General features: G+C 34.2%; 1 protein-coding gene across 1 annotated transcript in view; it reads right to left on the reverse strand.

Moving 5' to 3' along the window:
• Positions 1-212: 212 nt before the first annotated feature.
• LOC133171516 (uncharacterized) overlaps positions 213-12888 on the reverse strand; it is a 118331-nt gene continuing 105655 nt past the window's right edge. Inside the window, exons 8-11 of the mRNA XM_061306278.1 lie at positions 11134-11811; positions 1228-1751; positions 886-1103; positions 213-487 (exon numbers count right to left, since the gene is read on the reverse strand). Coding sequence (XP_061162262.1) covers positions 352-487; positions 886-1103; positions 1228-1751; positions 11134-11811 — 1556 coding nt within the window. The 3' untranslated portion in view covers positions 213-351. The remainder of the gene's footprint in view (positions 488-885; positions 1104-1227; positions 1752-11133; positions 11812-12888) is intronic.

The raw sequence follows: 12888 nt of genomic DNA on the forward strand, positions 1-12888 counted from the left end.
ACCGAGTCCCTAAAAACCTCATGATCACAAATTTATGCATATTGCAAAGTGTGAAATGATTTTCTCATAGAATACCTGTTAATCAATCTTATATGTACTTTAAATATCCAAATATTGTGATATTACAGGATACTGTTAATTAAAGTCTGTACCATTTCTACAACAAAATGCAGAATTAAAATATGATACAAAACTTTTTATACGTTCCTTCAACTAATTTTAAATTCATAGTGATTAAACTCTTCTACTTTGTAAAAAATAAGGAAATTATCTAAGAAATAACAATTAATATTCTACAAAATTATGATGATCAATCTTGATTATTCTTTTTTCAATTACAGGTAAAGCTGCTTATCTGTTGATGTATTTGACAAAGTATGAATATTCTCTGTATTCCTCTAGATCATCAGCAGACTCTGGAGTGACACCTTTTGCTGCCAATTCTTCTAAAACTCGGTCAAGGTATGTACTGTCTGGATAACCAAATCTGGAAAAATTATTACTATACCTTCAAAGCTCAAATTACTTTCTGTTTAAGTATATTGCATCAATTTTTATAAAATGTAGGCATCTTCAGAAGTTTTACATCTATGCAATGAATATTTTATAACACAATGAAAAATTAAATAAAATTTCAAGTTGACAATAAAGTTTGACAGTACAACACATAGTTACTTTAGTGGTAAATTACAATCAAAATATAATACATGTATATCTGAAATCTTTGATATTAGAATTATTAATTAATGAACACAAGAATTTAAAACTTACTAGGAATTTAATTTATTTTCTCTTTCCATTAGCATGGTGAATTAATCAAAATGTGTACAAGTTATTGTGTCCCATTTTCAATACAAAAATTACAGGTTACAAACAATTACATACCTTTGAGGTCCTCCCTCGGGTCTAGTTTTATGATGTATATCATTCCATGTAATAACACCTTCCTGGCCTGTAGTTCTAGAGCGACCAATGGTAAAGACCAGTCGTCTGCTGAATGCTACATTTAGCAACTTAGCTATCAGACATCCTTTCTCATTATTAGGGAGATAACCAGAGCGAATTATTCCTTTATACTGCTTTCCAGGATTTGGATGATCTGGCTGTAAACATTAATATTTCACTTCTCAAAATGTCATTTTTCAATCTTTTAATAAAAATTTAAGTTAGTTAAGAAATGTGTGTCATATATCAGATAAGGTTAACATACAAAGAAAAATAACTTACTCCCTGAGATCCATCAGGAAATGTGTACGTCACAATAATACAGCTATAGCAGTCATTGAAACCTTCCAACCTTTGATGACTTTTTCTCATTGATATCGAACCTAGGGGCTGATCCCCCTTCATTTTCCCATAAATCTGACCACAACTTGGACAGACTGGCTTGTACTCAAAATACTGCTCAATACACTCTTTGCAGAAGATATGGCCACATTTTTTCAATCGTTTTGGATTTGTTGGTGTATCCATACATACACAGCAGTTTTCCTGTTCTTGAGGCAAATCTGAAGATTTCATTGTTTTGCCCCAATCTGTTTTACCAGGGGGTTGAGAAGCCTCAGAGAGAGTATTAGGTATAACTTGAAACCCCCCTTCTTCAAATGTATCCAGGTATACTTTTTCTGCAGCCTCCTCTTTCACAACAAGGTAGATTTCTTTGAGATGTATCAGTGAAGAGTGTGTTGCTTTCACAGCTTTGTACAAATTCCGAGCACATGTTTCCAAAGGTGTTTGATAATCGCCTACCCCTGTGAAATGAACAGCACATATATTAAAAGGTAAAACAATAAAAAAATGCATAATGTATCCCACACACATTTTTCTTCATTCAGTATATTTTTACAATGACATTATCTATATACCACCGTTATCATCTATAAACTCTGCATAAAGACATGGTCATAACAATAATATGCAATACCATATATTTCTCTACAGTGTGATTGACAGTTTTTAATAAAGCTGATACATGTATACACATGTACCTTTGGCAGCATGGGCTGGTTTTTTTTTTAATTATCTACAAGCACTTATACTTCCTCTGCATTTCAAAGTTTAGAAAATGTTTAAATTTATGCATGCAGGTAGCAGGATAAATAATCTTTCAGGAAAATATTTACCTGCATACCAATATCTTTGTATGTATGTTATTCAGCATTAACAATACATAATACATGTATTGGTAAAATACTCCCCCCCCCTCCCCTGTTACGTAATTTGTCTATCTGACTGACAGCACGCGAAAATATCCATGTTTATATTATCCTTTTTATTGAATGCTTTTTGTTTCTAATCTCCCTTTTTAACTCTCATTTTGAACCTTACACTCAAAATTAGAGAGCAAATTTCAAACTGGGCAAAATGTACTGTTCATTGTACAAATTAATTTGCTGCTCCGGAGGAAGATTGTAAATTATTTATTCTAAATATTCCTACTGAGTTAAAACTTTGCATCCTTATGTTACAATAATTTGGGCAGCTTTTAAATGATTCAATCCCCCCGTTTTCACAAAAATCTTGATCATGTTGCTCTTCAAAAATTTCTACTTTCCCAGAATCCTTTGTTACACATTGTTGAAATTTCAGGAGAGGCCAAAAACATAAAATATTAATAAGCAAAAAGCCCTGTTGCCCTCTAGATTTTCATGAGTAAAGGTAAACCGTATCCTGTTTTTAGTCCCCTACCGGTGAAACCAGAGGGGACTATAGGTTTCCTCAGAGTCTGTCCGTCCGTCTGTCTGTCCGTCTGTCTGTCAGTCTGTCCCACTTGGTTTTCCGCACTTTTTTCCTAAACGCTTAGATAATTAACTGAATTTTGGTATGTGAGTGTATCTTGATGAGTTACAGATCAAGTTTGAATTTCGCTCCGCTTCATTGATTTTTGACGGAATTATGGCCTTTTCAATTTTTAAGAGTTTTCCACAATTTTCTTCTAAATGCTTTCAGATATTGAGCTGATTTTTGGTATGTGACTTTACCTTAATTAGAAAAAGATCAAGTTTACATTTCGTTCTGCTTCATTGATTTTTGACAGAATTATGGCATTTTCAATTCTTAAGGGGAACCAGATTACACTTGCCAGTAGGGGACTAGTATTGCTAATGCAATACTCTCAGAATGCTTGTTTTTTTAAATGTATGACCAACTTAGCTCCATCCTGAAGCCTGAACCATCTTTCCTCTGGCCACATTTAAAGAAAATTTGGCTAAACGTTCATTATATTGGTAATCATGGAAATAGTTTTTGCCAGCTGACTTTCCATAAGTAAAGAATAACATATTTATAATCATGTAATGTATTTTGAGACAAGAGGCCCATGGGCCACAACACTCACCTTAGCGATTTGATCACCCACTGCAGTCCAAGGCTTTTCTAAGAGATTATGATTAGAACAAGCTGTTGCTTTGGAAAAAAAAATTTAAGTTTTTTGAAATGTATTCTTATGCAAAACTTTGATTGTCCATTGCCAATCCTACCTACAGGGTCATGATTTGAACAAATTTGAATATACACTACCTTTGGATACTTCCATATAAATATTACTGATCTGGCTCCAGGGCCATAAAACTTACACGAGCTCACTTTTGATCTCAGTCTCACTTTTACCAAAGGAATTAATAGTGGAACAGTGAGACTGCGATCAAAAGTGAGCTCATCTAAGTTGTATGGCCCTGGTCTTTGCTGTTCCAGAGAGGAAGATTTTTTTTACAGATTTTTTCCTATGTATTTCCAAGTAAAACATCCATTGCCCATTGTGATCCCACCCTTCCCCCTGGGGTTATGCTTTGAACATACCTGAACATACTCTACCTGTATATGCTTAAATATAAATATGACTGATCATGGCTTTGCTATTTTTCATAATGTTTTTCAAAGATTTCTCCTATGTATTCTATGAAAAATTTTCATCCCAAATGTAGCCTTGACCAACCCCCAGGGATCATGATTTGAACGAATTTGTATCTACACAACCTGTGGACGCTTCCATATAAATATGATTATTCATGGCTTTCTTATTGATTGAGAAGAAGATTTTTAAAGACTTTTGCTATTTATACCCAAACAAAACTGATCGTCAAGAGTGGTGACACCCTTCCCCCAGGGGTCATGATTTGAACAACTTTGAATCTACACAACCTGAGGATGCTGCCATAAAAATATGACTGATCATGGTTTTTCTGTTATTAAGAAGGACATTTTCAAATATTTTTTCCCTTTTTTTTTTTTTTTTTTTTTTTTTTTTTGACAAATGGTAAACTTTGATTTGCCTATAGTAGCCAAACCCTACCCTGGGAGTCATGATTTGAACAAACTTAAATTTACACTACCTTTAAATGCTGCCATATAAATATGTGCCTGGTTTTGCTATTATTGAGAAGATTTTCAAATATTTTTTCCTATTTTTACCAGACGTGTAAAACTTTGACTGCCCATAGTTGCCACACCTTACTCCTGGGGGGAGGGGGTCATGATTTGAACGAACTTGAATCTACATCTACACTACCCATGGATGCTTCCATATAAATATGACTGTTGTCTGATCATGGTTTTGCTGCTTTTGAAAAGAAGATAATTTTTTTAAAAGATTTTTCTTATCCCAGTATACCAATATTAAACTTTGATCCTCCATACTAGTAGTGTCCACAACATACCCCATGGGGTTATTGTTTAAACAAAGGGTCAGACCTTATTGTTTAAACAAACTTGAATCTACATTGTGTCTGGAAGCTTTCACATAATTTTCATTTTTTCTGGCCCAGTGGTTCTCAAGAAGCTTTTTCAATGACCCAATCCAATATTTACTTTTACTTAATTACCTTCCCTTGGAAGAGAGTGTGGCCCTTCATTTGAGCAAATTTGAATCCCCTTACCCTAGGATACTCTGTGTCAAGTTTAACTGAAATTGGCCTAGGAGTTCTGGAAAAGATGAAATTGTAAAAAAGTTTATGACAAAAACAATGACAACGACACACAACAGACAAATTTTGATCAGATAAGCTCATTTGAGCTTCAGCTCAGGTAAGCTAACAAGACAAACTTATCCTCATCTTAGACAATAAATAAATCCCCATATTAGATGACGGACAATTTTGACCAGAAAAGCTCACTTGAGCCTTTGGTTCAGGTGAGCTAACAAGTTAAACTAACCACCATTTTAGAGTCTAAAACTTAACTTAATGCCCAAAAAGTTTACAATTTTGGTAAAGGGTATGATCTTGCTACATGTAACCATGCATTCATTTTGTAGTAGTAGAAAAATAGAGGTAATTAGAGGTTACAGAGCTCACATCAACGAATGTTGTCTTTAAGTAAGACAAAGGTTCACACTAAACTAATATTCTAGTAGTGTGCATCCCATGATGCAAAATTAATATATGCAGTTTTAGTCTGACAGTGCTTGCAGTTACTTGGGAATGGATTTATCTAAAAATTTCAACTGTCACTCATTCCAAAAATAAACTGGTAAGTCAAATCCAGCATCTGAACCAAGTTAAGAGTGTCTTCCCTTGATGCACCATCATGCAAGTTTGGTTAGGATATGCCTAATAATTTCTTGGTAATGGATCTGCTACAAAAAATTTAACCTGGTCACTCATCCGGAAAATGCAGCATAAATCCAGCATCTGAAGCAACTCTGTGAGCATGCATTCCCTTGATGTATCATCCATGCAAGTTTGGTCAACATAGGTCCTATAGTTACTTTAGAATGAACCTGCTCCAAAAACTTTAACATCCGAAAAATGTTGGTCAGATCCAGCATTCAAAGCAAGCCTGGTAGTGTGCATACTTTGACCCCCTGTTCTGGCCCTGCCTACCTCCAGGGGTAATAATTGGAACAAATTGGAATCTCACTAACTGATAATGCTCTATAATAATATGACAAAATATGGCTTTGTTGTTTTAAAGACATTTCCTATATATACCTATGTAAAACTTTGACACCCTCTTGTGGCCTCGCCCTACCCTAGGGGGTTGTAATATGAACAAACTTGAATCTAGAATATGTAATGAAGCTTTCATACAAGTTTTATCTTTTCTTGCCCAGTGGTTCTTGAGAAGATTTTCTAAAAATGCCATCAATTTTTCACGAATTCTTAATTATTTCTCTCCTTGAAGAAGGTGAGGCACTTCCTGTGAACAAACTTAAATCCCCTTCACCTAAAGATGCTTGTGCTAAGTTTGGTTGAAATTGGCCCAGTGGCTCTGGAGGAGATGAAAATGTGAAAAGTTTACGACAACAATGACAACAATAATGACAGACAACGGACAATTTTTGATAAGAAAAGCTCTCTTGAGCCTTTGGCTCAGGTGAGCTAAAAATAAATCTATTTACTTATATAAATGTCAGTGATAATACATTCATATTTGTCACTATCACCATCACCATGTAGACATTATAAAATAATAGTGCTTGTGCACATAAACTCATCTCACACCTCCTCAAATTAACCTCAAGTGGTCTTTGAAGAACATTCAATGTACAACTAGAGTGTTCCAAGGAATGCATGTATCGCCTGCGTTGTAGCTTCATTAAAGATGTAAATAAGTGTAGTTAACTATTTATTTACTACTAGCATGATAGTTCATGCAGAAAAAAATCACCACTCATAGTACAAGACTGTGATAGAATCTGACAATCAAAGAAAATATGATTCCAAACCCTAAAATGAATAATTAAATTTATTATAAATAATCATTTATCATTTTACATGTATTAATACATACGTGTTTCAGTCTTTACTCCAATTGTCAGTCTACACGATCTATTGCAGGATACTGATCCTGATGTATTTTCATAGTATTTAAATGTCAGTTTGTGTGGTAAATGAATATCATACAGTTTCAAAGTACAGACCCTGAAACGTGCTACTACCCCACACGCACGCTGCACGAACGGTACACGCTCGCTACACGGTTTGCACGAAACGCTGCACGGTTTACACGAAACGCTACACGGTTTGCACGAAACGCTACACGGTTTACACGAAACGCTTTGCACGAAAGGCTGCACGGTTTACACGAAAGCCTGCACGAAACGCTTTGTACACGTTTCTCACACGCTTTGTACACGATTCTCGCACGCTTTGGCCTCGATCTGGATTATCTATTCGGAATCTCTCGGACTTTATTTAAATTATTACGGATTAATCAAAGATTAGTTAAGAATTGCAATCATTCAGTTTAAGATTAAAACTCGCTACACCAGTACTATATTAACAGGTAAAATACTCAATCTTCGGTTGTAATTAATTAATACAGATGTAGTTATCATTGAGTATGTGCCCGCTCGGTGAAATGCTTATCATCGTCTATGTACAAACCTTTTTAAATAGACTCTAAATTACGCACTGAAAAAAATTATTATATTTGTAATTCATAATCTTTTATAGCATCCAATGTTTTTACAATTAGCCTATAGTTTGATATTAAAAAGTCGTTTCATTACTGATAAATAAACTCAGTTATTGATTTAAAAAAAAGATGATTAAATTGCGTATGGTTTTTGAAAGCGAATCGATTTTCTTTTCTTTCTTTTTCAATTTTTGATTGATTTATTCATTTTTTGATTTATAAAAAAAATATATATATTCATTGGATTAGTTTAGGTTCTGTTTATAATTTGAAAAAGTGACATGTACACTACATTGTGCAGGAAGGGGGGGGGGGGGTAGATTACCGAGATCTTGCTGTTGTATCTTCGAATCTGTACACGGCTAAATATAACGGGCACTTGTTTCAGTTAGTATAACATTGGGGGAAATATTATTATAGAAACAGGTGCCCATTCTAAGAAAATAAAAGGATATCCAGAGGGACCAGATACATGTAATTCATTAAATGCACTTTATTCAGAATGATAAATAATCGTTCTCGTTTGAGGCATTGTGTTTATCAAATAAAAACAATATATCCACCACCTTGTAAAATCCTTGATTTCAAACCCCGTCTAGACAATTAAAAAAAAGTAATCAAAAGTCACGGCTTTTAGCAATACATTCAATATACATGTATGTACATGTCCTATGTCCTAAAAACTAAAAATTATGCTCTGTAATTGCGTGATTAATAAAACAACTAATAATTACACTGTACTCAAGATTTTTTTCTATATATTTTTTTATTCGCTAATACACTGGCAAATTAATTCACTGTTTACAGACAATCGGATAAATTTAAGAAATAAAATCCACGGACCGTATTTATTTGTACCCATTAAATACTAATAAAACGATTTAATTTCACTAATCAAAATCAATCGTTATTGTCCCGTGTCATCTTAGCTATGATTGACAAGAGATAATAACAGAACAAGTTTTCAGTTCCCGGCACGAGGTGCCCGTGATCGCTGTTGTGAATGACCTTGATCACTGTTGTAAGAAGAGTGTTGTAATGTGTAAAGAAGATTCTAGTATATTTTTAAGGGGTGCATCGGGCGCACCCCGAAAAAAAGCAATAGATTTCTTTAAAAACAAAATTATATATAAAACTCTTAACAACAAAAGCTCAGTCCCCCCCCCCCCCCCGGAAATAATTTACCCTGTATTTGCCGAAGCACGTGAATTATAATTCATTTATGTGACAATTATTAACCAATTGTATGCATAAAAAGACTATAAATGATTCTTCGTTTCAACATTATTTGTAACACAATCTTGTGATATAAGAAAATTATGTTCGTTTATAAAGAAAATGAATTAACTGTGCTCCCCGGCCTAGAATTCCCATACTTCACATTTATAGCAACGCACTAAATTTTGTATTTTATTTTTCACGCCTGCCTTATCTATCTATTATTTTGTATTAATCACCCATATGTTCCTGTAATCTTTATATACCATAATTGTAAAATGGTGAAGAGATTCAAATGAATGAATGAAAAGGACAAGACCGGGTTCTTGGTGAATTTTCTTTTTTAAAAAATGTTTAGTATTGCCCCCTTTAAAAAATGTATTGAATCAAATACCTCTAAATTGATGTACATATAATTAATTACTTTGAACATATTTTATGTCCATCTTTATTTTTTTAAAAAAGGAAGAAAAACAAACAAATATGTAATACATTACCGAGTAATTTTATTTAATTTGTTGTTTCCGTATTTTTATTTTATACCACCGGTAATGTATGCGAATAATATTACTTACAAACAACACAGAATGACATGTTGATCCATCAATATCCATATTTAAAATAAAATGACTTCCGAATGAATCCTACACGTTTTTCACACGATTCTTGCACGAAAGTCGCACGTTTCTCACACGGTTCTTACACGAAAGTCGCACGTTTCTCACACGCTTCTCGCACGCTCGCTACACGGTTTGCACGAAACGCTTTGGAGCTTACACGAAACGCTGCACGGTTTACACGAAACGCTACACGGTTTGCACGAAACGCTGCACGGTTTACACGAAACGCTACACGGTTTGCACGAAACGAAAAGCGCACGAAAGTCACACGCTTTTTTGGGGTAGTAGCACGTTTCAGGGTCTGTACAGTATCATGAGCTCATAGACATGTATAAATGCTAATTATCAACGCCGCCTCTCAAAATTCAAAAGACTTAAGTTAAACTGTCCAGGGTATTTTTGAAAGTAGGTCAAAGGTCAAGGTCAAGTGAATTGTAACGCTGGTATTTTATGTTTTATGACAATCAGTGCACATGCTAAATACAGACCCTAAAACGTGCTACTACACCACTTGCATGGTTCGGTTCATTTCATTTTGTGTACGGTACACTTCTTGCATGGAACGGTACGCTTTGTGAACGGTATGGTTCGCTTTGTGCACGGTACGGTACGCTTCTTGTACAGAATGGTTCGTTTTGTGTATGGTACGGTTCGCTTTGTGCACGGTACGGTATGCTTCTTGCACGGTACGGTTTGTTTTGTGTACGGTACAGTTCGCCTTGTGCACGGTACGGTTCGCTTCTTGCACAGTATGGTACGGTTCGTTTCTGAGGTGTAGTAGCATGTTCAAGGGTCTGTAGCATAGACTTACCTCTTAAATGCCAAAATTATGCTGTATATTGGCACTTTTCACTTTTTTAAAAGTAGGTCAAAAGTCAAGGTCAAGGGTCGCAAGGTCGGTAAGCATGGCAGTTCACAAAAGCCATAGTGCCTAGCAACATACAGCAAAACTCGTTTAGTACGAACACGGATATTGCGAATTCACGGATATAGCAAAGTTTTCTTGGATCCCCAGCTATATAAAATTTACGAATTCCTTATACGGATATAACGAATTACGGATAGAGCGAAGTAATTTCACAGGTCCCAGTGACTTCATTATAACCGAGTTTTACTGTATGTGCAAAAAATCAAGTCCATATCTCTTACAGTTCTTGAGATACAAGGTATAACAGTCGGACAGAGAGACAGACAGACGCTGGGTAAAGTGATCCCTTAGTGCACCTCTGCTCTGCAGGCGACACAAAAAGGGTATTTTTCTACTATAATCAATAGACTCTTTCTCTATCACCAGAACCCCCAACCAAGGGGCCATGAATTTCACAGTTTGGAAGAGGCATGCTCATTAAAACCATGCACTCAGTTTAACTGCTAAATACTGAGCAAAGAAGATTTTTAAGAAATTGATGCATAAGGAAGAGGAACGTTTGCTCCTTACAACCATGCACTTTATTTCTTTAATTCTTCTAGTGGGGGAGAGAAGATTTTTAAAAAATTCATGCAATTTCACTATCAATCAATAAAGCCCCATACTCCAGAACGGCTGACCCTGGTGCCATGAATATCACAATTTTGGTAAGGGACTAATTGTATGCTATAATAATTTCAACAGCTTGATTGCTTGATGTCAAGGAGTAGTGAGGAAGATTTTTAAAAATTACATTAATTTTGATGGTTTTGGCCCCACTACTCATTCCCCAAGGGGTCAGGAACTATGAAAATCACAATATATGTCTTCCTTTGTCTATAGATGCTCTATACTGAAATTGGTTAAAATTATTTCTGATCAGCAGTCTGAAGAAGAGGCTGAAAATGTTCAAAAGTTTAAGACCAAGGAAGATGCACAATAAAGGTTGAAAACAGATTGCAATAGGTCACCTGAGTGACTCAGGTGACCTAAAAATAGGAATGCAAATGACAGTGAAATATTTTTTTTTACCTGCACCTAGAAGTGGAACAGCTATGGATAAGCAGTTCGATTCGTCTGCAGTTTTTATAATTTCTTGGATCATTATATTTAATGTTCTTTCAAAGTTCCCGGGATCTTTTGCAGAGTCTTTGGTCCATCTTGGTGTAACAGCATGAACGATCATCTTCCATGGGGAATTTCCATAAATTTTTTGCGACAAAATTTGACCAATCTTCTTTCTTCCAGAACTTGGAGTTTCAGACTCTGATGGAATCATTTTCAAAATTCCTCTCGCAACTTGGTCATTTGATGAGCAGTATTCATCTTGAGGACAAACTACAATGTCTGATGTAACATCTGTAATATTTCCAAGATGAACTTTGATTGTAAGCATATTTGATATTTTAATAATGGAATCAACAGTTAATGGTTGTTTGTTAAATTGACTTCCGTGTGTTAAAGACATTTTTTTGTCTTCTGGTGGTAATCCCTTTCCACTGTCTTGCACTTCTGAGGACCCTGAAGTAATAAAGCCTGAAGGAGGTGAAGCTCTTTGTTGGAATATTGCCTGTATTGCACTGACCATTGATGGATCTCTGTCAATAAAGTGGATTTCTTTGAGACTCTGATAGGGGTAACTTCTGCTGAATGTCATCACTGCTTTGTAATATTGCTCTACACATTTATCTCCAGGGACACCAAAAATACCTGAAATGATTTTTTCATAAATCATTCTTAACTTGAAATTAAGAAATTAAAAATAAAATGAATTTTTTACAATTAAATTATTTTTAAGAATTTAAAAATAGAAAAATTAGAAGTGTAATATTTATCCAACTTATTAGTAAGAATCATAATACTTTTTTATAATGCTGGATCTCAGCCAAACAGAAAATAGAAGTTATTCATTTCAATCAGAATATTGCACTCCCTCACTGTTGTCATTTTGCCTGGCAACTTTTAAACAGTGGCAGCTTTTCTGTTTTGAATGTTTGCTTGCATAATTGAACATGACATTATTATTAAGAGGTCAAGATTTTTATGCTTGTAAATAATGTATAACTTATTGATATTGTAAAAATAAATAAGTGTAATCTAAAATTTCACTTGAGGTTCGATCCTGAGCTTTTGGGCAGATTTTAGTGTGGACCTCTGTTTCTAAAACACTCCATCATATTTAAGTTCTTACATTAAATTTGAATTACAATGCAAATCAAATTATATTCAATGAAAAAACCACGATTAAATTCCATTCAAATAAGACTAGGCCAGGAACTATATTTTGTAGTAGAAAAATTTTTTTTAGAAGAAAATAATCAATGTTTCCCTTTTGAAGTATTTACAGTACTGTTAAGTTTAGATTCCATTTTTTCATGCTGGTTGCACATAGAGCTAATTTGTGAAGTGAAATATTTTATGCTGGTTCTGGAATATCTATTAAATTTACTTAATTTATTTTTATGAATTCTATATTCATATTGTGACAAATATGGTAAATATATTCTGAAAGTCCAGGAAAAAATTGAGCCAATTTTAACATAAAATTAACATTTCTTTTAGTAAAAAATTTACATCACAGACCACCACTTTTGATTTTCTTTTCTGAATATATAAGATAACTTTGATTAATCTGCTTAAATTCAGCAAAATTTAAGACTTTAAAATAATTTTCTTGCTTGTTAAATTTTAATGCCAGAATTTTGTGAGTGCAGAAAGGACAAATAATTGACTATGTGAAGTAATTTAAAACTTTTTCTTTATCACAATTTTAATGTGTCTTTTTAA

This window comes from Saccostrea echinata, unplaced genomic scaffold, assembly GCF_033153115.1.
Source record: "Saccostrea echinata isolate AGI-Se365-2 ecotype Australia unplaced genomic scaffold, CSIRO_AGI_Sech_v1 ptg000054l, whole genome shotgun sequence".
Taxonomy (NCBI): domain Eukaryota; kingdom Metazoa; phylum Mollusca; class Bivalvia; order Ostreida; family Ostreidae; genus Saccostrea; species Saccostrea echinata.